The following is a 27,283-nucleotide window of genomic DNA, read 5'->3' as shown; positions in this document are numbered from 1 at the left end:
AGTGGTTGTGCTGATAAAAGGCCGGCTCAGTTTTTACAGACTACAATGGATTATCATGTGCTTGCTGTAAGTTTGTGTTAATGGGGTTTTTTTTAGTGGCTGTCACCGGTAATTCATATTGGAGCTGCATTAACTGAAACAGTTAACTAAAAAACTCCCTCTGTGAGTGTCTCACAGGATCTGATCTCCAACTAGAAGCCAGAGAGATGCGCTTGAAACTCACTGTTTAACCTTAACACAATGTATTCAAAATCACTTTGAGCTTGCACAACTCTGGCTCACCATACAGCTGCAACAGCACAAATGGCCGGCTGGAAAATATTGAAATATGGTTGCAGTAAAAATGTCAAAGTACTTGCTTTGTTACATCACAGCACAGGCTGGACCCTTTAATATGCTTCAGGCAGCTCACTGGAAGGTCGGTGATTCCTCTGTGACCTTCTCATCTTGACCCTTTGAAACTTCTGCCCTGATCCCAAACATCCACAGACTAAAACCTGTGCACATTTTGCTTCTTTTACAGGAACACAGTACTGACACATTAATATATAATGTAAACACAGTGACCACAAAAAGGAGGAAAATGAGAAAAGGGAAATGAGAGAATTAAAAGGGAAAACAAACACATGAGACCAGCATATGGATGTTATAGTATGAGCTGATTATGTTTACTTAATTAGTTGTTTCCTTACTTTTTCCACACTAAGCAGCAGAAAGATCTGAGATTTTCTGAGTTCTCTGTATATTTATGCATTTGCACACTCCTCCAAAGACACATGCACGTGTGCACATTCACACACGGACAACTTCAACCCTCAAATACAGTATAAGGTTATGTAGCCAATTACATATTAACACCTACAACCAGAAATGTTTTATCAATGTTTATATGTTTGATTTCTTTCATTTTCTGTATTTTTGCTGCTTCGTTGTCGATACCTCGTTAATACCTTTATACCTATTTCACACCTCCTACATCACCACTAAGAAAAAGATGCTCACAAAATGGTAGAAATGGGAATTTAAAAAGCACACACACAAATGTTGAAAGGCCATTCAACGTTCTAGCTTTGAAATGACCTTTTAAAATCTTTTGTAAACATGATTTTTATGCTGGTTTAATACTGTCATATATTTTAGGGAGGCAGACCCATTCATTAGCATTAGCAAACTCATCTCTTTGTCAACCCATCACTATTTCATACAAGCATGTAACAAATGAGGCATTTTTAAATGCTTCATTAGAGGAAAGCACAAGTTAATACAGAGAAAAGTGTTTTCTGTAAATTTATCCCCAGATAAACCTGAGTAACATCATAAGATATTGTATCTGTGGTTAATCAAGCAGCAGGTCAGAGTCCTCAGTCCCACACAGCCTTGTGACCTACATGACTCAGTCTCTTTCTAATCTCCACGTCCTGTGGATGTCAAATGATGCAGGTCAGCAGAAGAAGTTCTCGGCCAGCTTCCTCATTCTTTTATTGTCAGTGGCCTTAAGGGGACGTGTAGGGACTGAATGAGATCGCTCTTCATCTTCAGGTTGCTCCTCTGTGATGGTGGCCCCTTTCAGCTTATCTTTATCAAGGTTTGGATGGAAGAAGGTATAATAAATAACTTTAAATAACAGACCAAGGACGTAAACTGCAACAACACAGGCAGCCGTGGTTAAAGGGTGTGTCACAAAATCAGGAGGATCTGTGCTCATCTTCCAGCACCACAAACCACAGAGGATGCAAATATCAATAAGGATATACGCGTGATAGAGCACGGACCTGATCCTCATCCCCTTGGCCACACTAAACCAGTTAAAATACCAAATGAGGCCAACAGTGGTTCTGTAAAGCCATTCTCCACGAGGATCATCCATGAAGTTAGTCTTGGATCGCCAAGCGAAGAAGAATAAAACCAGCCAAGAGCAGATGAAGTGGGTGAAGATGAAGCAGGGCAGCACGGAGGCGAAAAGAGCGAGAGCAGCGATGCGAGAAGAGATGAGAACCAGGTTCCAGATGAAGTAGAAAACTAATGAAATCATGTGGTGTTTTTCCTTCTGTGGCAGGAAGGTGCGCATTGAGTGATCGTAGGTGGTCAAAAAGGAGGCGATGGACAAAGTCGAGCCGATGGCCTTCAACACTGAGGAGAGAGCGAGGGGCAGAGTTAGAACAAACGTTGATTCTTTGTTAGAAGATCCAAGTAATTTATGAGTTCAAAAAGCAACCCCAAATATTTTCAAACATTTTTTGTCATTCAGTATTTTATTATTTAGACTGTATGATGTTTGTTTTCACAGAAACAGCGATCATTTGGCATTTAACATTTTCACATCAACCAATTATAATAGGTTAGTATATTTATTTCTCTTCTATTCACATCTCAGTGTGAGCTCCAGCAAAGATGCTTTTAATTGTCTGCTGCAATTTCACTTTCCAAACTTTGATGACCAGATTTCACACAAAAATTGAAGCAATTTTGAATTTGATGGCAGCAACACGTCTCATGGAGGCAAAGAAGGCTGGACGAGTAAGTGAACAATTTCAGAAACATGTTCCTCAGTGTTCCTCATCATCTACACTGAAAAAAAGGAATTGGCCAGCTTTGGATTTACATAAGCAGCTTGCATGTATTTAACACAAGTGTCTCATGCTTTAAAGTTAAGTGTAACTATATAGTGTAGAAACTACATGATTAAATTGTTCATATCATGTTCGAGGGAAGTAAGTCAATGATATAGCTACACACTCAGAAATTAAAGTACAGAAATGTACCTATAGGGGTACAATGGCTTGTCACTGGGGTGGTACCCTCTAAGGTACCATTCTGTACCCTAAACTGTGGGTACTGATTTGTACCCTTGTAATTTGTACCTTTTACACGTCAAGCCTGTACTTTAAAGGGCAAAGTTGTACCCTTAGTATAAAGTACAAAAAAGAACCCTTAAAAGGAGTACAAAAATGTCTTTCTAAAGGTTCAGTATCTACACACAGATTTCCTATATTTTTCCTCTCAAGATTTGAAAAATTGAAGATACAAAGTCAAAAATACTTGTCACATTTATTACCTTCTTAAATACATTGCTTAACTGTTACATACAAACTGTTATCAACAGAGTATGTGTCATAAGCTGCAACATCAATTTCCTGTCCAGGTTTTAGCAACGTCCATTCACTATCAACTCTAACACTGTATGAATGAAAATGGTTGTCATATAACAGAGGAATGAGAATTTTTCCACAAAAGACCCACATTGTGTCAATATTAAATATGTACTTAATTTGCCAGAACAGAGGAATCTTCTCTGAATGCAGTACATCAATGACAAACACATCTCTTACACAGTATTTGACACTGTTCACAATTACTTCTGACACACGCTGGAAAGCTTTCTTAGCACTATCAACTTCAGAAAAGCCACAATAGACTGTCAGTGCTTGTTGCAGTTCCAGTGGTAATGACAAAAATGGTGTAGTCACACTTTTTCCAAAAACATTTTCAAATTCACCAAGTAAACTTTTGTTAGAAAACTCCCAGCACTGTCTGAACTGATGTCTGTTGCTCAAAGTTGTAGCAATGTTCATAAAATTTCTACAATTGCGGGACAACGTTTTGAAATACTGGTGCTTACTTTCAAATCTCATACACCATAACAAACGTAGAGGGCCGAACATTTCAATCAGTCTTGCATAGTGGATTAAATAATGACACTTTGGTGTAATTACATCCCCAAATACACTTTTCAGTTTTGTGAGAAACTCATGGACAAGCAACTTCAACAATAAAATATTCTCTTTTCGCACTTTTTTAGCCATTACAATCTCTGTTATTTCACGACATAGAAGAAAAACATGCCAATATTTACAATTAGGTGGCACACGGTCTGCCATCAGAAATGGCAGCAATCTGAACAGGCACCACTTTTGAGATGCTGATCCAACAATACCAACACTCTGAAGTCTCTCTGATAACTGTACTGGTTTGTTTGTTTTGTCATTCTGACCAATGGGCATTTTTTGCAATTCTTCATTGATCTCTCTAATTGTAATATGCTTCTCAGTGTGGGCTTTACAAATCACTAGTTTCATAACTAGAGGAACTACACCTTCCAACAGATCATGCATTACATCAGGTGGTAAAGCTTGCGTAACACTGAAATAACTCAGTCTGTCAAAAGGACATGAACTATTTACACCATATATTGTTTTATCATCTGGAAATTCTTGGATTCGTGCAAGATGATACTGGTGAACCTCTGATGTTCTTAAAACAAAGCTTTCTTCCTCAAAGGATTGTTTCATATCTTCATAAGAAGCCATGCAATACCGACAAATTCTACCAGTGTTAAATGACATAGAAAAACCACCAATCATGTGAGCTGACAAATTATCACAAGATAAAGTTGCAAGAGCAGCATGAATAGTGTGTTCAGTTTTATCAATGGTAAAAGTAAAGCCATCAGAGGAAAGTTTTTCCAAATCATCAAGCAATGGTTTAAGGATAACATGCCAACCACACCGCTTAACGAAAGAATAGCGTACCAATAATGCTAGATGAATGTGTCTCTGCTGAGAAGTGTACCTTTTGTCCAAATTGCCTACAGTGTAATAAAATGCACTAAGTTTGTGTTTGGATCGTTTAGATCCTAGGGGATTAAGCACTTCAAATTCATCCTCATAAAAATGGAGTCGCAGTGCATTTGGGTTATCCTTGAAGAATTGATGATGTCTGAAGATTTCTCCATCAGAGTAATCTGTTAGAAATTCATCAGTTTCCGAATTGCCACTTGAAAAAATGTGATCTTGTATGTCTTCATGAGAAAGATAATTTTTTAGCACCTTATCAACAGACACATATGAATACGAGCCAACTGTATGACCCACAGAGTCTCTTAATTTGCAATGAACAGGCTCTGTCATGTTGAGCTTTGATTTGCAATGTTCTTTGACCAAATAAGGAGATCGAATAGCTGTTGAAGCCTTCTCAAAGAATTCATTTGAATGCAGGACATTTTTAAGCTCTGGACACAAAGACACGTCAAGACCCATTTTCTCTAAATGATATGCTATAAAAGCATCGTAGTTCTCCTTGAAAAAACACATCAGAAAATTTACGTCTTCCACAATTTCTTCCTGAACAGAGACTGGTAAAGAATTTTTCTCTCTGCACTTAAGAATGAACTTGAAAAGATTGTCTCTGAAATTTATCAAAAATTCATCCCAGGATGGAGGGGTTTCAATATTTTCAGTTATGTCATTTGCAAATTCATTTGGGTGTGGACTGACTACCTCCTGCTCATTTTCATCTAAGTCTTTATGGGGACACAACATCTGTTCTCTGTGTTTCCTATACACATGTCGTCTGAAAGATTCATATTTTTTGAAGGAAGAACAGCAGTCACTGAGTCCACAAGTTATATAAAAATTGGCATCATGGGAATGAATAAGTCCTATGTGCTGAATAAGCTTTGTCAAACTAAAGGTTCTTCTGCCACATTTGGAGCACTGATATGGCTGAGGCATGGTGGTCAATACAGAAGATTTATTTGTCTGGTGACTGTGATTGGCAGAGGCCGGTCCTCACCCTCATCTATTTTCACAATGTACTTTTGGAGAAAAATCAGGGTGTTCTTCAGATGTTTTGGATAAGCAAGGTTGAAGACAAAATACAAGCAGAAAGAAGAGATGATTCCTTCAAAAATACACGAGCTTCTGCACACTTCACTGCCATCCAACTTCACAATGTTTGGAGCGCTTCTGGAGAACACTGGTTTCCAGTCTTCATGAAGTAGCTGAACAGTTGGATAGGGGGTTTTAGGATGAACCTTTGAAGTCAAAAGAGAAGGTAGAGGAACGCAATATCTTAGTCTCTTAACAAAAGATACATTTGTTTTCCTTTTATATAGACTAAATATTTTAATACACACACCTCTCCAAGTATGACAAAGAGATCCAGTTTCTCCTTGAAGACGTATGGCAGGAATAAAAGTGCAGCCCTTGTGTCAAGATCTGCCAAAAACAAAAACAAAAAAAAAAACCCACAAGATCACCCATGCATTTTATCTGGCATTTCCAGTTACCTATAAAAATTATATAAAATGGAAGCCTTGAAGTTAAAAAAAAAAAAAAGCAAATACCTGGTAGGTCATCAGTGAGAGCCTCCTCTCTTGCGTCAAGGTAGAGCTGGTAGAGTGGGGTTTTCCCTCGTGTAAGGTCAATCACCTTTGCTGCAACACATGATAGCCCTTCACGAAATCGCTGGCTTACATTACCCGTTGTTGGTTGGATCCACCCGAGTTCGTTGCACAGCTACAAATAAAAAATTCATTTTCAGTACAAAATAACAGTGTATGAAAATGAAATAATCTAAAGTTGATATTAATTATGTATGGTGCTGCATAATTATTTTTTTTATAGAATTTAACAACAATACTGTAAGAAGTTACATGAACATACAAAAAAAGGACAGAGGGACAGATGAAGAAAGCAAGGTCAAGGGCAAATAAAATTTACTACTATAAACATGTTAAATGTGACAGCTATTTCCAAGTTCAATTCAGCTTTCTGACTTACACCAGTAGGCATCCCTAACGGTGTGTTCACACCGAACGCGATGGACGCGAACAAAAACGCCCCAAACGCCCCTAATTTGACGCGTGCACATTCGCGCCTCAACGCGTGTCCAAGAAAAATCCATCGCGCGTCAAAATATCATATTTTGACGCGCGTGAACCGGAAATGTGGGAGGGATGTGGGAGGAAGTTGTGCCAGACCGGTATCTTTGCAAGATGGCAGCTGTCGAGTTAGCGCCTGAAGAGAGAGTCTCCCTTCTCTATGTACTGTGGAGAGCAGAGCAGCGGCGTAAAAGACGCCCTCGCCGTACCTGGGTCCATCAGGTCCTCCAGAGGCATGAGCAGTTTGGTGAGTTTCACCATTTGCTCCAGGAGCTGCGCCTGGATGACGGCCGATTCCAGCGACATCACCGTCTTTCACTCGGCCAGTTTGAGGACCTGCTTCCCCGGGTCGGTCCCAGAATCGCCCGCCTAGACACCAATTACAGGCGCTCAATCCCACCTGCAGAGCGCCTGTCCATCTGCCTGAGGTTAGTAAAAGTATTTAATACGGTAGTCCTTTATTGATACCTGTGCTAATACATGCTAAACCATCCATTTATACACTGCTAACATGGATGTGCTATGCTAACAGCGAATGCTCTCGGTGTTTACTGATAGCAAACTGTGGTACGGAGACGACTGTTTATAATATTTCTAGTGATACTCAGAAGGTCTCATCAAGTCCCGATTTAATTCGATTTATGCTGTTATCAGTGTTTGAATGATAGCATGTCTGTGGTGTCATATCAATGTATGGGCTCGGTGTTTGCTGATATCAAACTGTAGCATTAGGACCACTGAGTTAACCTTTGTAGTGATACTCACTCCTTTTTATTTAGACCTGGTTTAATTCTGGGATAGTTGAATATTTGTATATAATCCCCGCAGACTGTTTTAGATTATATCTAATATATATCATGTAATTATCCTTATAATTACAAAAGATTTTATGTAAGATTTATGTTTTGCAATTTGTAATTTTGGAATTTCAATAATGTATTTTGTAACTGCAGTACACATAATACTCATTTTAAACAATTTTGTCCAGGTTCCTTGCCAGCAAACAACTCCTCCAGAGACGCTGTCCTGGTGAGGGAGAAATTCATGGCCCACTTCTCGGCGGAGGGAGCTGTGTCTTGGCAACCAAAGGAGTAGCCTGTTTGAAGTCCGAGTGACTTCCCCACAACGGCTCTTTTAAGAGCCACCCACAAACCTCTAAAGAGTGTTCCTGTCTTTTTAAATTTTTCTTAATAAATGGAGGTCTACTCCAAAATAAACTAACCTCTTTTTACTCTCTTAAGTAACTTGTCTTCACTATGTTCCTATATACAGTGTGGTGCAAAAGTTTGGGCAACCTTATTAATAGTCATTATTTTCCTGTATGAATCGCTGTTACAATGAAAAATGTCAGTTAAATATATCATATAGGAGACACACACATTGATATACACTAAATATTTATTTCATTTCTCTTTTTTTGTGTCGCCAATTTATGCACCTGCTTGATTTAAACACTTATTGCACACTTTCTGTAAACTGCATTTCACTTCTCAAATATCACTGTGTGTGTCTCCTATATGATATATTTGACTATTTTTATTGTGACAACCAATGATTTGTACAAGAAAATAATTACTTTTCACAATGTTGCCCAAACTTTTGCATCCCACTGTATTAGTATGTTTTGTCATTAGTATAATATGAAATAAATTCTACTTGTGTCAAGTCGGGTGCCAATATTTGCTGTGTAGTAGAACAGAGACATTTTCTCATTATAAATGTTTATTTGAAAAAATATAAATTCATTAACAAAAACATTTATCATAAATATATGAAATTTAACTATTTACAGAGAGACAGGAATAAAAAGGACCCAGCTTGGAGTGGAAGAGCCTCAGGGAGAAGGAGGAGAAAAATAAGAACATTGTTTCTGCCCTGGAGAGCTGCTGCCTCATCAGAAAACTACTGATCATTAGGGTCCAATGTTTCCAAATTTAACACAGCTGTGCTGTTTTCAAAAACTAATTTATAAATTTGAAATTTCACGAATTCTCGTGTCTGAGCCTCATGCTCTCCAGAACAGGAACAAGGCCGAGGAGGAAATGTTCAGTTGGAGACGGGCGTGGCCTCTTTAGGGACTCCAGGATGGCCAGCTCCACCGCCGATGGACCGTCCTGGGACCCGTCCCTCGCCCGCCTTCGAACTGTCCTCCTCTGTGGGCCTGTAAAACACAGCACAAAACAACACAAAGTAATGAGAAGGCTGCTACTAGATTTTCATTTTCAAAATTGAAAAAAACATGATATAAACAGATTGGTTGTAGATATTTAGTAAAGGTGATCACAAGGGAATTCAAGCAAGTAAAAAGCTGTCAGTGCATGACCAGTGTTGGTCAAGTTACTTGAAAAAAGTAATCAGTAACTAATTACTGATTACTTCCCCAAAAAAGTAATCCCGTTACTTTACTGATTACTTATTTTCAAAGGTAATTAATTACTTAGTTACTTTTTAAAAACAGGATTTACAACCTGAATAGGTGATAAAGTGATAGATCTTTCAGCCCAATTCTACTTTTTCTACATAATCATCATACAAAATGTAATCAAATGGAAAAGTATCTTTTTAAAACTTGTTTTATTAGTTTTAATCTTTTAACTTTATGCATCAAGCAAAAATTTAATTATCTGCAACATTCTCTGACTGGAAGAAATTAGTTTAACATTTAAACCTATTTTCTGCACATTCCAGCACATAAAATAAAATATTTTGTGTGTTTACACTCAGTCTTTCAAATAGATGCAAGTAAAACACAGCAGAAAATAAATAAAGTCAAAGACTAGCGGTCCTGTTGCTCTATTTTCACCTGTAAAGCAGGAGTGGGGTAGGCGGAGGTTTACCCTGGTGCAGGTGTGCAGCCGTCGGTGGAAGAATCCGCTAGTTTCTCTGTGAATTTCCCATTACGTCGTAGCTACTCGGTGTTTGCTCGGAAGTTTAGGGGTTTTTTTCGCTGTAAAAAGAAGTTTTCTACCCACGCACAACGGACACTAATGTTTTTGTCACTTTTTATGGAATCAAACTCAAAGTAAGGTCAGTACTTCCACGCTTTAAACGCTGCACGCTCATACTCTCTCTGCATGATCCATTGTTGATCTGCACACAGCTGTTGTCACGAACGTCACACTCGCTTACGTCACTGTCATGAGACATTCTCGCAAAAAAAATCACGGTTTTAGTAACGCAGTAACGCAGCGTTCCTACGGGAAAGTAACAGTAATCTAATTACCGTTTTTGCAATAGTAATCCCTTACTTTACTCGTTACTTGAAAAAGTAATCGGATTACTGTAATCCGATTACTTGAGAAAAAGTAATCGGATTACTGTAATCCTATTACTTGGATTACTGTAATCCGATTACTTGAGAAAAAGTAATCGGATTACTGTAATCTGATTACTTGAGAAAAAGTAATCGGATTACTGTAATCCGATTACTTGAGAAAAAGTAATCGGATTACTGTAATCCGATTACTTGAGAAAAAGTAATCAGATTACTGTAATCCGATTACTTGAGAAAAAGTAATCAGATTACTGTAATCCTTATACTTGGATTACTGTAATCCGATTACTTGAGAAAAAGTAATCGGATTACTGTAATCCGATTACTTGAGAAAAAGTAATCAGATTACTGTAATCCGATTACTTGAGAAAAAGTAATCAGATTACTGTAATCCGATTACTTGAGAAAAGTAATCCGATTACTTGAGAAAAAGTAATCGGATTACTGTAATCCGATTACTTGAGAAAAAGTAATCGGATTACAGTAATCCGATTACTTGAGAAAAGTAATACTAAATATCATTAGTATTGGCAATACTGGCCTCGTATTTACTCCGTATAGTATCAATACCAGAATTTGCAGTATCCACAGCAATCCTCCCACCTGCTGCTCAAATCATCTGTTTTTGAGGGGCAACCAATCAGAAGAAAGCTGTCTTACAGACTCTGTGAGGACTTACGGTGTGTTCACACCGAACGCGATGGACGCGAACAAAAACGCCCCAAACGCCCCTAATTTGACGCGTGCACATTCGCGCCTCAACGCGTGTCCAAGAAAAATCCATCGCGTGTCAAAATATCATATTTTGACGCGCGTGAACCGGAAATGTGGGAGGGATGTGGGAGGAAGTTGTGCCAGACCGGTATCTTTGCAAGATGGCAGCTGTCGAGATAGCGCCTGAAGAGAGAGTCTCCCTTCTCTATGTACTGTGGAGAGCAGAGCAGCGGTGTAAAAGACGCCCTCGCCGTACCTGGGTCCATCAGGTCCTCCAGAGGCATGAGCAGTTTGGTGAGTTTCACCATTTGCTCCAGGAGCTGCGCCTGGATGACGGCCGATTCCAGCGACATCACCGTCTTTCACTCGGCCAGTTTGAGGACCTGCTTCCCCGGGTCGGTCCCAGAATCGCCCGCCTAGACACCAATTACAGGCGCTCAATCCCACCTGCAGAGCGCCTGTCCATCTGCCTGAGGTTAGTAAAAGTATTTAATACGGTAGTCCTTTATTGATACCTGTGCTAATACATGCTAAACCATCCATTTATACACTGCTAACATGGATGTGCTATGCTAACAGTGAATGCTCTCGGTGTTTACTGATATCAAACTGTGGTACGGAGACGACTGTTTATAGTATTTCTAGTGATACTCAGAAGGTCTCATCAAGTCCCGATTTAATTCGATTTATGCTGTTATCAGTGTTTGAATGATAGCATGTCTGTGGTGTCATATCAATGTATGGGCTCGGTGTTTGCTGATATCAAACTGTAGCATTAGGACCACTGAGTTAACCTTTGTAGTGATACTCACTCCTTTTTATTTAGACCTGGTTTAATTCTGGGATAGTTGAATATTTGTATATAATCCCCGCAGACTGTTTTAGATTATATCTAATATATATCATGTAATTATCCTTATAATTACAAAATGTTTTATGTAAGATTTATGTTTTGCAATTTGTAATTTTGGAATTTCAATAATGTATTTTGTAACTGCAGTACACATAATACTCATTTTAAACAATTTTGTCCAGGTTCCTTGCCAGCAAACAACTCCTCCAGAGACGCTGTCCTGGTGAGGGAGAAATTCATGGCCCACTTCTCGGCGGAGGGAGCTGTGTCTTGGCAACCAAAGGAGTAGCCTGTTTGAAGTCCGAGTGACTTCCCCACAACGGCTCTTTTAAGAGCCACCCACAAACCTCTAAAGAGTGTTCCTGTCTTTTTAAATTTTTCTTAATAAATGGAGGTCTACTCCAAAATAAACTAACCTCTTTTTACTCTCTTAAGTAACTTGTCTTCACTATGTTCCTATATACAGTGTGGTGCAAAAGTTTGGGCAACCTTATTAATAGTCATTATTTTCCTGTATGAATCGCTGTTACAATGAAAAATGTCAGTTAAATATATCATATAGGAGACACACACATTGATATACACTAAATATTTATTTCATTTCTCTTTTTTTGTGTCGCCAATTTATGCACCTGCTTGATTTAAACACTTATTGCACACTTTCTGTAAACTGCATTTCACTTCTCAAATATCACTGTGTGTGTCTCCTATATGATATATTTGACTATTTTTATTGTGACAACCAATGATTTGTACAAGAAAATAATTACTTTTCACAATGTTGCCCAAACTTTTGCATCCCACTGTATTAGTATATTTTGTCATTAGTATAATATGAAATAAATTCTACTTGTGTCAAGTCGGGTGCCAATATTTGCTGTGTAGTAGAACAGAGACATTTTCTCATTATAAATGTTTATTTGAAAAAATATAAATTCATTAACAAAAACATTTATCATAAATATATGAAATTTAACTATTTACAGAGAGACAGGAATAAAAAGGACCCAGCTTGGAGTGGAAGAGCCTCAGGGAGAAGGAGGAGAAAAATAAGAACATTGTTTCTGCCCTGGAGAGCTGCTGCCTCATCAGAAAACTACTGATCATTAGGGTCCAATGTTTCCAAATTTAACACAGCTGTGCTGTTTTCAAAAACTAATTTATAAATTTGAAATTTCACGAATTCTCGTGTCTGAGCCTCATGCTCTCCAGAACAGGAACAAGGCCGAGGAGGAAATGTTCAGTTGGAGACGGGCGTGGCCTCTTTAGGGACTCCAGGATGGCCAGCTCCACCGCCGATGGACCGTCCTGGGACCCGTCCCTCGCCCGCCTTCGAACTGTCCTCCTCTGTGGGCCTGTAAAACACAGCACAAAACAACACAAAGTAATGAGAAGGCTGCTACTAGATTTTCATTTTCAAAATTGAAAAAAACATGATATAAACAGATTGGTTGTAGATATTTAGTAAAGGTGATCACAAGGGAATTCAAGCAAGTAAAAAGCTGTCAGTGCTTGATGTTCATACCTGTGGGTGCAGCAGCAGGAGCTGAGGGACCAGGGACTGGAGAGCCAGGAGAAGAGACAGTTGAGGACTCTGCTGCATGATTACTTGACTCTATGAAGACAATATTAAATGTTAACAGGTTGAAGACAATAGTCATAGAGAATATTATATTATTATATACTTATATACTTATTATTATATACAGTGGTCTCTCATTTATTGCAGCACATGAACAGTAGTCACAGTTCTCACAAGTTGATTCTCAAAGTGAAAACCTTTGTCGATTTTAAAACGTAAAAGTATTATGCCGCGCTTTTTCTCCGTCTGAGGCGCCACTTTTGTGCGCCTTTTTTGCTCCCGGTGCAGGTGTGTATTTCCGAATGAGGGTCATAGTTATGAGTGTTTTTGTGCTGTTTTTTTCTATTGGACGTGATGGTTATCAAAACCAAACATGATAAGTTTAGCAAGCGCAGGAGACACGACATGGAGGAGATTTGTCATTTGGGCTGCAGAATGCAATGTGCATCGTTGAAAGCTGTACGGTGCAATAAAAAAAATCAACGAAAAGGCGAGGCAGTGACGGATGAACAGCGGGACTACTGTATACTGTTTATTAATAAACAAAATATATTCCTGTATGACAACACGCATAAATTAACTGCCTACATTAACTCAATGTAAACATACCTTCTGACTGACACTCCCCTGCTGCCTCTCCGGGCTGTCCCTGGTCCTCGGGGGAGAAGTTCTCCACGGTCCGCACCATATTTCCGCTAGTCTCCCGCGGGGTGAGGAAGAAACCCCATGACCGCGAAGAACTTCCATTTTCTCCCCGATCCTGCTGCAGACCCACTCCTCTTCTCCTTCTCTGCCTTCTTCTCCTTATTATAAGTGTCCCTGAGGCTCTTCCACTTTCTCCTGCAGATGTCCTCTGAATAAACGCATTATCTTGTTAGCGGAAAGGTATTTGTACATCAGTGGGAAAATAGCGGGACAGTAGGCGGGCTTGCTAGCTTTTGCGCGGGTTCATCGGGTCAGTCTGAAAATTAAAAAGAAGGAATGAACTTACCAGGTTGCCCGATCTCCTCACTTATGTGTCTCCAAGCTAGGTCCTTTTTATTCCTGTCTCGGTAAAAGTAGTAGCTAGCATCATATAGCTCCGGATGATTAGCCACGGCACTGATAAGCTTTTCCTCCATACTGAATAGTGATGGGTCGTTCGCGAACGAAATGGCTCTTAGAGCCGGCTCTTTGAAGTGAACGACGCGAGCCGGCTCCTTATTGGGAGCCGTGAGGTTTTTTTTTTCTTTCTCTCACCCTCTCTCTCGCCCTTTTTTCGGCTAAACTCCGCATGCGCGGCCTGTACTTTGCGCTGGGCAGAGGGGGGAGGGGCGTTAGTTACACTCGCAGTAGCACAGGAACAGAGCCAGAGAGAAAGAGAGTGAGGGACAACAACGTCACATTAGAAAGGTATAGTAATCATCCACTATTTTTAGTTGCAGATGATAAAGGATTCAGAAATCATGCAGGCCCATATGACAGAGAATGTGCATCTTCTTTTTGTTTTAATATTTTAATTTATATTTAATTGTGTTGTGGTTTGCAGTGTTTTGTGTTGTTTCACGTTAAATTTGTTTAAAAGGAAAAAGCTGAAAATTTAAATAGTTAAAAGTTTAAAATGTAAATAGTTGTTCTTTGTATTATATGATTTATTTATTACATTTTATGTGGAGTGAATAAATAAAGTATATTTATGGTGGCCCTTAGAGACAAAGGAGTACATACTCCAAAACATGTACAAACTCCAAAACACGTAAAAACTCCAAAACTCGTAAAAACTCAGACGCACTTACAAACCCCGAAGCATGTACAAACTCCAAAACACGTAAAAACTCAGAAGTACGTACAAACTCCAAAACACGTAAAAACCCAGAAGCACGTACAAACTCCAAAACACGTAAAAACCCAGAAGCACGTACAAACTCCAAAACACGTAAAAACCCAGAAGCACGTACAAAAGACAACAGAAGTGCTCCAGGATGCTAGGGCGCAGTGTTGAGCATTTGTTACCTAGTGGCTACACAAGCCAGGAAGTATCAACAACCGGATTTGGTGTGTGGTAGTAACAGGTAAATGAATTTTTTTTTAAATTATTTGAATAAATATGAGTGCTTGTCTATAAATACACAAACAATACGCACATGCTTTCAATTGTGTAATTTAAATGATCTGGGTAGCTCTGTTTTGGAAGTTCAGTTAACACTAGAAATGTGTTTTGGAGTTTGTATATGCTTTAGAGTTTGTACGTGCTTTGTCTCTAGGGGCCATATATAAACATATATAAATAAAACCACTTTTTTTTACATTAGTAATTCCTTTTCTGCATAATTTTATATTATTGTTAATGATTAAATAATTAAAGCAACAAAACAACCTGAAGAGCCGGTTCGGAGCCGAAAGAGCCGGCTCTTTTTAGTGAGCCGAGCCGAAAGAGCCGGATCTCTAAAAAGAGCCGGAAATCCCATCACTAATACTGAATGAAGAATGAAGGGCTTTGGCTGGATCTGCCCCTTTGACCTAGGTCAGAGCCACGTCACCAGGCTCCTGATTGGTTGTCGCGGCGCGATTTGACGCTGGAGTTCAGCTTTTTCCAACTCGAGCGGTAGACGCGAAACGCGCGTATGCACAAAATGCAACACAAAAACTCACGCGCGTGGTTTTATTCGCGAGTCAAACGCGCCAGACGCGCTACACTGACGCGCGTTTCACGCGTTTTGGTGTTTTCGCGACGCAAATCTGCTTCCGAATTTTCGCGGGACCCACAATCGCGCGTCATCGTGCTTTTCCATTGACTTTACATGTAAACCTGACGCTCTATTCGCGTCCATCGCGTTCGGTATCAACACACCGTAAGAAGGGGTACTTCTTCAACACATCCTCCACAGGCATACCATCTGCAATTTCTTTTTGCCGCCAAGCAAACGTTTGCTGCATACGGTTATGAACCACCATGGTATCTGGTTGCATCTTCTGATATTGGCACTGTAAGACCTTTAAGTGGGCGTCTATGGATAATAAATCCTCTCCTTGGACGCATGGTCCCTTGAAAGAAAGCAAGAGTGAGAAGAGAAAGTCAAAACAGATTAGAAACCCAACATAAGACTAAATATACAATTAGAGCTGACACGATCTGTGCATCACAAAGAACTCGTATCGGTTAAAGTTAACCGATACCATGAACCAATATTTAAAATATGGAAACTCTGAAATAATTTCACATAAAATCTTAATTGTTAACTTGAAATTTTAGTTTTGGAGTCATATTTAAAATGTTTTTTTTTTTTTTGTTTTTTTTTTTAAATCTAGTTCACCCTCTTTTAGCGCCTTCCAATTAATAATTTTTTGTGAGGTAGAAGTATTAGCACTGGTACTTTGTATTAGCAAGTGCTCTAATCCAAGTATTGGTATTGTTTCGGTTTGAAAAAAGGGGTACAGTTGCATCCCTAATCCTTAGTTTTAGATGTAATAACAGATGCAAGAACATTTTATAGCTCAAGATGTCCCTCACACCAACCTGACAAACATTTCTCTGACTTGTTCGTTGACATTTATTAGGCTGCCCTCTCCTCGCAGAACCAAACTTCTCCTTACAACGCCTCACTGCCTCACTGTCGACTAGTGGTGCCCGCTCTGATTTGAATTTACGTCTCAAAGACATATGCCATGTGTGCTTGTTGAACAGAAACATAAGTTACTGTAAAAACAATCTACACAAAATACACCCAACAAAGAATCAGTAAACATACTTCATACAAACCTACTGAGAGGCTACAGATTGTCTTACTAACAAAACAAGATCGAAAAAAGCTTCACTTTTACTTTGTAATCTTGAAGGAACCTTATGCAAATTTTAAATTTAACTTACATAACCATTTCCCTCACGATCCTTGAGGAAAGGATACTTCATTACCAGCGTCTTCACAGCTTGCACATATTCAGAGTTTGTGGGATACCTGTAATATCAGAAGAAACATAAGTGTTAGAGCAACTGCTGACAAACAAACTTTATCAAGTGTCAGTTATTGTTTCTTAGTAATGTAGCGTTTATTTTCAATATGACAGATTCAGCTTTTTCTAAAGCAACAAGCTAATATTGCCCTGATTAACTTACATAGTATACTGTGCCACAGCTTCATATAGAACTCTGATTATTGTGTGTCTGTCCCTTGGATTTTTATGGCACGGTTCTTTGTTGTCCAGTTTTAGTTGCAGATTTTTGGGAAATCTTGGAATTTCAAAAGAGGCTGGCAGTCTCAAAGTATTTTCATTGCTGTGAAAACAGTTAAGTGTTTCTTTTTATTGCATGAATTGAAGTATAAACCACTACAGTAACAATACATATGGTAGAAACAATGATCATATTAACTAAATCCTAAAAGTGCATAACGGCCAACATGTATGCTTCAGACTAGAGCTGGGCGATATATCGAGTTTTTAAAAAATATCGATATATTTTTTATACGAGATATAAGATGTGGCAATATCCTTTATATCGATATAGTCTATGTTACTTGTGGAGCCGCAAGTTTGCCTCTCTTTCGTCCACTTTTGTCTTTACGCAACATTACTCGGCCTCGCCTCTCCTTCACTGAACACAACTCCCCCTCCTCCCCCATCGCTTCACCTGCAGGAAGCGACAAGATGGACATGGCAAATCTCCGTTAACGAGTTACTGCGCATCGCCCCGTGCGTGGGGCTGGACGCCGTCAACGTGTTAGCTAGCTAACCACGCTAACGAGCTAACCACGCTAACGCCATGCAGCCCAGAGGCGCTGCACAGCCTAAAATCCTTTCATTTTCTCAAAAGTTGACAGCGCGCCTTGTGTATGACTTCTGGTTGTGCTTGATGGCCGCGAACAGATTTTATGTGGTACACAGCGCTCAGTAGTGATGGGATTTCCGGCTCTTTTTAGAGATCCGGCTCTTTCGGCTCGGCTCACTAAAAAGAGCCGGCTCTTTTGGCTCCGAACCGGCTCTTCAGGTTGTTTTGTTGCTTTAATTATTTAATCATTAACAATAATATAAAATTATGCAGAAAAGGAATTACTAATGTAAAAAAAGTGGTTTTATTTATATATGTTTATATATGGCCCCTAGAGACAAAGCACGTACAAACTCTAAAGCATATACAAACTCCAAAAAGCACGTACAAACTCCAAAACACATTTCTAGCGTTTACTGAACTTCCAAAACAGAGCTACCCAGATCACTTAAATTACACAATTGAAAACATTTGTGTATTTACAGACAAGCACTCATATTTATTCAAATAATTAAAAAAAAAAGTTCATTTACCTGTTACTACCACACACCAAATCCGGTTGTTGATACTTCCTGGCTTGTGTAGCCACTAGGTAACAAAAGCTCAACACTGCGCCCTAGAAACCTGGAGCACTTCTGTTGTCATTTGTACGTGTTTTGGAGTTTGTACGTGCTTCTGAGTTTTTACGTGTTTTGGAGTTTTTATGCGTTTTGGAGTTTGTACGTGTTTTGGAGTTTGTACGTGCTTTGTCTCTAAGGTCCACCGTAAATATACTTTATTTATTCACTCCACATAAAATGTAATAAATAAATCATATAATACAAAAAACAACTATTTACATTTTAAACTTTTAACTATTTAAATTTTCATCTTTTTCCTTTTAAACAAATTTAACGTGAAACAACACAAAACACTGCAAACCACAACACAATTAAATATAAATTAAAATATTAAAACAAAAAGAAGATGCACATTCTCTGTCATATGGGCCTGCATGATTTCTGAATCCTTTATCATCTGCAACTGAAACTAGTGGATGATTACTATACCTTTCTAATGTGACATTGTTGTCCCTGGCTCTCTTTCTCTCTGGCTCTGTTCCTGTGCTACTGCAAGTGTTACTAATGCCCCTCCCCCCTCTGCCCAGCGCAAAGTACAGGCCGCGTGCGGAGTTTAGCGGAAAAAAGGGCGAGAGAGAGGGTGAGAGAAAGGAAAAAAAAAACCTCACGGCTCCCAATAAGGAGCCGGCTCGCGTCGTTCACTTCAAAGACCCGGCTCTAAGAGCCATTTCGTTCGCGAACGACCCATCACTAGCGCTCAGCAATCTGTCAAAAAATGTTTTAGTACGACTTTGCTAAGCTACGGTGCTGCACCGGTTGATGGATTGTCAGAGCATTACGGCTACCGAGGAGCCTCGCGGAGTGATACGTACTGTGCTTCAACGTAATATTACCCTACTGTGTATAAGGACCATAAATGGCACCTGTTAAGAGACGTGGTTACGAAGAGGATTTAAAACTCAATGCTGTCAGTCACACAGTAGAAGTTGGGAACAGAGCAGCTGTGAAATCTGTCTTTGTTACTATGCTCTGCGTCTTTTAGTTTACATTTTGACTGCACAATTGTGAGCTTTTTGTTATGCACAAAAACAACATTGTTTTCTTTTATTTATGGAGCGTGATTATTTAATAAATGCTCATAATTTATTTCTGAGTAAATTTTATGTACATCTATGCTCTATGTTAATAAAAGTGCCTGTGTGACATCTGGGACGCAGCTTTGACTAAGAACTCTCTTTTTGTTCTTACTTTATGGCTTTAAAAAAAAATCGAGATATATATCTTATATCGGCGTCCAGGTAAAAAATATCGAGATATGAATTTTGGGTCATATCGCCCAGCCCTACTTCAGACATACTAACTTCATTATAAATAAGAAAATACCTTATTGAAGTTGACGAAGTAGATGGTTGCCAGTCTTCTGGAGAGACAGTCTGTAGAGTCAGCGTCACTGAAGATTCCTTCATCCTTGACACAAATTGGTTGAATTTAACCTGCTTTTTGAAGGATCCTTGGAAAAGGTATGCAACCATAGTCTCAGTAAGACCACAGTCAACTGTGTCACCATCAACCTCATTGTCTGCAAGATAAATGGTAGTACAAACTCTAAATTCCATGTAAGGATATTTATCACCACATTTTTACATGGGTAAAAACCGTATATCACACACATTAAAACCTTTTGTACAACTTCTTTCAGTTCAAAGAAATATTCATTAAAAAAATCAGTAAATTAAATAAAATAAACCAAATTTTTAGAGTGAATCCTCTCAATATATAAAAGTTTTCATTTTTAAATTTAGATGTTTGTTTGGGACTACTGAACACAGGAGAGCAGAGTCTGAGCATGCTTTTGTGCCCTTTCAAGTTTGGAAGAAAAAAAAAAGACTAGAATGCTGTAATTTGTTAATATTCACTACTAAGGTGACTCCTTTCTCCAGATTTCCGACAGTTTCTGCCGTCTGTTCTTTCAGACCGATTACTTATAGCGATAACACCCGCAGGACCGTATTACAAACTCAGATTACATGCTGAAAAAGTTCCCACATTGCTTAAAACGCGACTATCAAACCCCAGCTGCGACACCCTTGTTATATTTTAAACAAGTGCGGCGTCAAGATATTTCCTTTAAACGTTATATTCAGCCGCCCATGTGTGTTGATGGCCTTGGAATGGATGTAAAAACGTGATTTTATTAAAGCATTAATACACTAACGGTAAACTGCATTCAGCTACCAGGGAATCAAATTTCGCGCCGTTCCGCTGCGCAGGGGTTACCGAACCCATAGACTGTGGCCGAACCACATATATAAGTTCAAACTTATACAAATACTATGTGTACACATTTTTCATTTTTCAGAACTGTGACCTCAACTTTACACATGAAACGTTTGTAAAAACGTTTGTAAAAAGACATAATTTGAGCTAAGAGAGTGCCGAAACTAGCTAAATTGCTAATATACGTTAAGCTAGACTAAACCAATAATTAGTAATTACGCTACATTTTTCTTTAAATAAAACTTACCTCTGAAACGCTGAGCTTCAGCTTCGGTGACATCTAAGCCCCACTCTTGTATTTTTGTTAAGAGTTCCTCGGTTGAAAGTGAACATAGCACACCAGGACTTGCAAGTTCGTAATCCATCTCCGTCCGTTGATAAAACAAAATGGCACCTGCTGCATTTACAGAAAGTTCTAGAATCCACCAGCTATTCGTTGAGTTTCTTCTTCTACTTTTTGTTTGATGTTGTGAGGATGGGCTCAACTCGCACTCCGAGTTCAATAAGGGTGCTTTTTTGCAATTCATCCAAATAGTTATACTTTAAAAAAAAAACACTCTCTTAAAAAAATGTTTAAATGCATTTTTACTTTTTTTTTCTTTCAAATAAATTCATTGTTCTTAAAGCAGCTTAAAAATAAGGGGGTTCAGGGAATACAAAAACAACAACAGCAATGAAAATAATAAAAAATAAAATAAAAACACTAAAATATATGCTTAAATCAATACAGTTGCAAATAAATTACTGTCAAAAAGAATTTTAAAAAAAAAAACCTCTAATCAAAAAGAGCTTAATCAACCTGTACTTTATCTTTTGAAAGAATGGGTACAAATAAGTACTTTTCACAATTAAGGAACATGTATGTACCTTTCAGATGCTAAAAAAGGTACAGATAGTTACCCCGAGGTCCAATATTTGTCCTTAGACTGTATTAATGTCATTTTTGTACCTTGGGGCACAGTAATGTACCCCTTCCGTACCCCTATTTCTGACTGTGTAATATGTTAAATCCTGCGACACTGCACAGGATTTCAGTTCACGCTTTGGATCGTGGTTTCAGGAAGGCATCATCTCAGTCAAGTCGAGCAGCCGCCTCTACTTTTTTTGGTATACCAAAAAAAGTAAATTGGGTGGTTGTTACATTAAAAAAGTCTAACTTGTAATTTGAAGAAAATAATTTCATGTTTCTCTGGTGAAAGTAATTAAATCATGTAGGATCTGTATGAAATTCAGCAACTTAATTTGTTCCTGGTGAGATGACCTGTTACAATCTAGTAAGAGTGGTTAGTTTCTGGACTCATGAAATTAACAAGATCACATGAGTTGTCAAAAACTGCAGGAAAACCACTGGAGTTATAAGAGGCAGACAGCTACACACACACCACGTGTATGTGGTTCAAATCCACCCACAGTTAACAGTAACACAATTAGAGTTAGGTTAATTGGTGATTCCAAATTGCTCCTGAATGTGAGTGTAAATGGTTGTTGGTCTCTATGTGATAGACTGGTCAGCTGTCCAGGGTGTACCCTGCCTCTTAACCTATCACTTTGGGGTTATGCCCCAGCCCCCCCAGAACCCGGAACAGGATTGGATAGTTGTTGTAAGTCCATTTAATTTTTATGTAAACCGGACTCTAGACTTTGTTGTTATGTGATATGAAGTGATCAAGTAGTATTGGGGTAAAAGTCATTGAGCAGTTCCAGATTACAAGGCTCAACTTACTTCATCTAAACATGTTTCATCATGTTTTATCAACACAAAATGAGCAGGCTTATTGAATATGAATAAGTTGTGTTGATTTAACTAAGTTGTTTAAGTTTCTGCCAAAGCAAAACAATTGTGTGCAACCAATGTGCACTATTGAATTAAGTATAGGGATGGGTATCGAAAACCGGTTCTTGTTGAGAACCGGTTCCCACTGTTTCAATTCCTTGGAATTGTTTGCCATTTTTGCAAACGATTCCCTTATCGATTCCAGTCGCCCCGAATGACGTCACCACGTTGCGGAGCGTCATTTACCTGGCAGGAAACATGGCGGCTCAAACGCTAAAATGTTTGGTTATACTTTACGAGAACGGATGACAACAGGGCAACTTGCAATACTTGCACAGTAGATATTTCATTTAAGGGAGGAAACACTACGAATATGCAAAAGAATTTGCTCACAAAACACGCGATAACCTTAAATGAATGTCGTGTTTTTAATTCCGCTCCGGACTCGTGAATCTCAACCCAGCAGCAGCGGTAACGTTTGCACGTCCTCTCCCGTTAATACGGCAGGTAAATAATCAACTAACAGTGCATATTAATGTTGGCGCGATCTGCCTTATTACAAAACCTGCCATTACTGTGCATTTAGGTGACCATGATGAGAGAGACAGACAGAGTCTGGCTGGCGCTCGCTGGCAGTTGTCGCTGCAGTCTACCGGTAGCGTCTCCTTTCAGGCCTGGATAGACAAATGTCACCGAGCAGTGACTAAGTTTGTGGTAAAAGGCCCCCGATTTTTGGTAAGTGAATGTGTTTAATTGTAGGCAGGGACATTACTGGATATTCTTGTGTAATTGCTACAGAATAATTTATTTTATACTTTGTTATTGCTACAGAAGAATATTTATTTGATTATTTTACATTTACAATTTTTTTCCCCGGGGACCCTGTGACACCCCATTGAAGAGCCATAGGCTGGATCTCTTAAGATCTCACTGTTGGGTTTGTAAGGCCATGCTACTCCTAAATTTCTATCTTGTTCAAAGAGAAGATATAAAACAAAGTTCTAAGCTAATCGACCTTAGTGTTCTCCTTTTTTTTAAAAAAAAAGAATCGATAAGAGAATCATTAAACAGAATCGAAAATGGAATCGGAATCGTGAAAATCTTATCAATACCCATCCCTAATTAAGTACATGCAACATACTCATTTTTTTCAAGGCATTCTTTTTCTCCTGGATTACCCTTTTGTGTTACACAGTTCACTGAGCCTGACCTGTCTCCTCAAGGTGATATTTGTGTATTGTATGTACGGTCGGCAAGGTCTGTTATCTCGGTTGTGAGCAACTGCAACTGACAAATAAAGGCTATCTCATCATCTCATCTCTCACCAAATGGTGGCTGCCTATTGAACCACCTGTTGAATTGGCAGTTTGCACATCTGGAAAGGCACCATCAATGCTGAAAGTTTTTAGAACAACACATACAGACCTTTATGTAGAGAGAGCCTTAGAAACAAACTGAACAACACAGCAAGACAAGGCTGAACTGCATACTCCGTGTATCATAAAGACTTCACGATAGAGTCTGGGTGACCTGGTCTGCCTTCAAATCAAATCAAATTTTTTTATTTGTCACATACACAGTCATACACAGTACGATATGCAGTGAAATGCTTGGACAACTGCTCGTGACCTTAAAAAAAAAAAAAAAAAAAAAAAAAAAGGCTATGAATAAGATAGGAAATAAATAAATAAATATGAAAATAAAAAAGGGGTAAATTTAACCAGGAAGGAATAAAATAAAATAAAATATAAAAAATTAAGTTAAGAATGAGATAACTGTACAACACAAATTAGAATGAAGGGTAATTTAACTGGGAAAGAATAAGATAAAATATATAAATTAAAGTTGAAAATAAGATAACTGATAACTGTACAGTCTGATAACTGTTCAGTCACAATCTCTCACCAACTGAAAACATTTGGATCATGAAAGCATCATGAAACAAAAAATATGACTCAGAACTGTTGATCAGCTAAAATCCTACATCAGGCAAGAATGAGACAGTGTTCCTCTCCCAAATGTCCAGCAGCTGGTCTCCTCAGTTCCCAGACATTTACAGTCTGTTGTTAGAAGAAAAGGGGAAAATACACAGTGGGAAATTTGACCCTGTTCCAACTTTATTGACACATGGTGCTGCTATCAGGCTCAAAATTAGCTTGATGATAGACTGATATATTTTCTATGTTCTGTTGTAAATAAAATAAGTGTTTATTAATTTGCAGATCACTGGAATTTGTTTTTATTTACAATTTATACAGCGTCCCAACCCTTCTGGAATTCAGGTTATAAACAGATGAGAAAACTTTGAATGTGGTTTTATTCGTAATTCTACTTTCAATGAAAAGCTACACCTAAGTGATCCAAGTATACGTGATCAAAAGCTGAGTAACAGGATCCAGCCGACATCTGTCCAGAATGATGGTGAGCATGAGAGCGAGCTGCGGGGCGCTCTCTGAAAACGTCTCTATGAAGCGCAAAATTCGGAGATCCTGTCTCAGAAACTTGGCCACACTCTCAGCGTCAGCGCGCTTTCTGTATAAGCTTTGCACAGACTTCTCCATGACTCCTGCATACCTGAGAACCAGAAGAACTAGTTACAACAAATCCCCCCGCCAGACACGCTGAACTGAAAAGATCTCGAAGCAGAAAAGGAGCAACAAACGTCCAAACAAAACAAGCTTTACCCAATTATATTAAAGAAAAATCTACAGAACTTAAGTAGTAAAAAAGTAAGTCAGCAATTGATGTGACTTATATACTGAAAAGAAATTGAATGTATGATTCATGGGTCTATAAACAGAAACCTAAAATCAAGAGGAAATTAAACAGAATAATTTGTAGATGATTTAATGTTACTACAGGTGTGTACTTCTGCACGCAAACTTCAACCGAACATATTCCCACAAATGAGAACACATCTGAAGCAGATTACTTCCTGGTGTGCAGGGAGGACATAGTCCAGGGTTCATGTGTAAACTTGATGGCTGAGTTTCTCACACATGGATTAATCAAAGTCCTCAATCATGAGACTTTGTTCTTCAGAGATCATCACAGTGAGTTATTCTTATAATCTGGGAAACTTGCTGACTTTCAGATGAAAGCATAAAATATTCTGGAGTGTAGTTTTTCTTTCATTGTCGTTGTTGTTGTTTGTTGATTTTCTTTCTTCTTTTTTTTTTTCTTTTTTTCATAAAAGTATTTTTTCATTGTTTTTCAAAGTACCAGAAAACTTGCAGCTGAATATTTTTGGCTTTTTGAGGCTCTGTTGGTCTTATTGGAGTTGTAGATATGATGTGCATCAAATTACTAATTAGGAAGATGATTAATAATTAGATGCAGTCTTAATTTTCTCTGTGAATGTCAGAAAGTGGTACAGAAGGCAGTCTAAGACCCAGATATTATTATAATAAAGGGGAAAAAAAGAAGTAAACGAGAAATGGCTTTACACACCTCCTCAGTTACTTTGAGTTATCGTCACTCAGCCTCACAACAACCCAAAGTCTTTCTAAATCATATAGGAGGGAATCAAAAATAAAGAATGACAGTGCAATAAACTTCTACTTTGCTCATTAACTGTATTTCGAGGGGTTTGTTTTGTTATGTAGACGGCGAGGAGCGCAGAGGGATGGACCTTCCCCAGTCTGAATGAGATTAAGACTGAACAATAACTGAGCCTGAAGAAGATTTTCACACACATGCAGCTTGACCGTTAAGAATGTGTATTTGTGTGTCGTTTTGTTTGTGTCCCGTGTGCATATTTATATTGTGCCTTTAACCATCATCTGTCTGCTTAATCTCAAAGGGAAATATCTTTTTATGTTTGATACATGCATCTCTGCATTGTTATTATCCAAAGTGTTATTTTACTTTATTTTTATCTCAATACTTTTTAAGTACTGTCGAGATTTTCTTTTGTTACTGAGTTTGACTTTTTTGACTTGATTGTTCTGTCTGCACTGCAACTGAAAGGTCTGGTAGAAAACTCCACATGCACTGCGGCTCAGTGTTTAAAGAAATTTAAAGTTTGGCGTTCAGATGTTTTCCTCCTTTAGACGAGGAGAATTTTTTTTTCTTTTGCTGTGAAACATTTAGCATCGCTTAGACAATCACAATCCCCGATGTTTGGTATTTTTATTTTTTATGGCAGGTCAGAAGGTGAAAGCAGCTGGAACAAAGCGTGCTCGTTCTGTCGTTCAGTTACTACCTTAGTGAATCCAAGGGAGAGCGAGCAGTCCTCAAACAGAAAACTGAGACCTTTGCATCTGTTCAGCTTATTGAATGTTTATTTCTTTACTTTGTCTGCATGTCACGTCTGTTTTGAAGTATATTATCATGGCCGTACATAATGACCATGAAATGTTTAAGGGACTATAATCTTAGATTTTCTTTTTTTTATGCCAAATATTGCTGTTATTCAAAAGCTGTTTATTTTATATATATTTCATCTCATTTTCTGACATGTGAGGCTGTTTGCGGTCACATAGAGAGCCTGAAACTCAACACTATCATAATAATCAATGCTAATTATTTAATGACAGTAATCACTATTTGCTCCCAACAGCCCTGTGAGGTTTTCCTGTGTAAGACAATATAATGTAAATACATTTTAAAGGTTTCAGACTCAAGTTTGTGTGTTTTATTTCATTCAAAATGGGGGAAAATTAAAAAGAAATGTATCTGCAAATATAGACCAGAAGACAGTAGATTATAGTAGTAGAAATATTTAGATTAAATATAACCTTAAAGTTAGATTCCGGTGTAGTCGGCTTTCTAATGAGAATGGGAAGTAGTCTTTTTGGTTTCTCTATTACAAGATTAATATAACTGTACCAGCCATTGCTCAC

At 38.4% G+C, this 27,283-nt stretch overlaps 3 protein-coding genes across 4 annotated transcripts; all 3 read right to left on the bottom strand.

Annotated features, from left to right (window-relative positions):
- Positions 1 to 1,274: 1,274 nt before the first annotated feature.
- On the bottom strand, positions 1,275 to 25,012 carry LOC148096685 (XK-related protein 8-like). Its single transcript, XM_087834658.1, has 2 exons — positions 24,826 to 25,012; positions 1,275 to 2,133 (listed from the first exon to the last, which is right to left on the bottom strand). Exons 1-2 carry the CDS (start codon positions 24,998 to 25,000, stop codon positions 1,442 to 1,444), a joined length of 867 nt encoding a protein of 288 aa, XP_087690784.1. The 5' UTR covers positions 25,001 to 25,012; the 3' UTR covers positions 1,275 to 1,441.
- Positions 2,970 to 21,192, bottom strand: LOC148096686 (sterile alpha motif domain-containing protein 3-like). 2 transcript variants are annotated; one of them, XM_087834659.1, is made up of 10 exons: positions 20,913 to 21,192; positions 19,772 to 19,967; positions 17,178 to 17,336; positions 16,932 to 17,019; positions 16,581 to 16,736; positions 15,913 to 16,108; positions 6,561 to 6,574; positions 6,125 to 6,296; positions 5,917 to 5,996; positions 2,970 to 5,812 (listed from the first exon to the last, which is right to left on the bottom strand). In XM_087834659.1, exons 1-10 carry the CDS (start codon positions 21,190 to 21,192, stop codon positions 5,516 to 5,518), a joined length of 1,638 nt encoding a protein of 545 aa, XP_087690785.1. In that variant the 3' UTR covers positions 2,970 to 5,515. The 2 variants fall into 2 exon arrangements, with proteins under 2 accessions (XP_087690785.1, XP_087690786.1); XM_087834660.1 differs by lacking the exon at positions 16,581 to 16,736 and having other exon boundaries at positions 2,972 to 5,812.
- On the bottom strand, positions 11,924 to 15,858 carry LOC148096687 (uncharacterized). The gene is made up of 3 exons (XM_087834657.1): positions 13,694 to 15,858; positions 13,028 to 13,117; positions 11,924 to 12,857 (listed from the first exon to the last, which is right to left on the bottom strand). The coding sequence occupies exons 1-3, from the start codon at positions 13,770 to 13,772 to the stop codon at positions 12,679 to 12,681; spliced, it is 348 nt and encodes a 115-aa protein (XP_087690783.1). The 5' UTR covers positions 13,773 to 15,858; the 3' UTR covers positions 11,924 to 12,678.
- Positions 25,013 to 27,283: the final 2,271 nt, after the last annotated feature.

Source organism: Neolamprologus brichardi, chromosome 22, assembly GCF_056152115.1.
Source record: "Neolamprologus brichardi isolate AB-2024 chromosome 22, ASM5615211v1, whole genome shotgun sequence".
NCBI classification, from domain to species: Eukaryota; Metazoa; Chordata; class Actinopteri; order Cichliformes; family Cichlidae; genus Neolamprologus; species Neolamprologus brichardi.
This window is presented reverse-complemented; position numbering and strand designations above follow the sequence as displayed.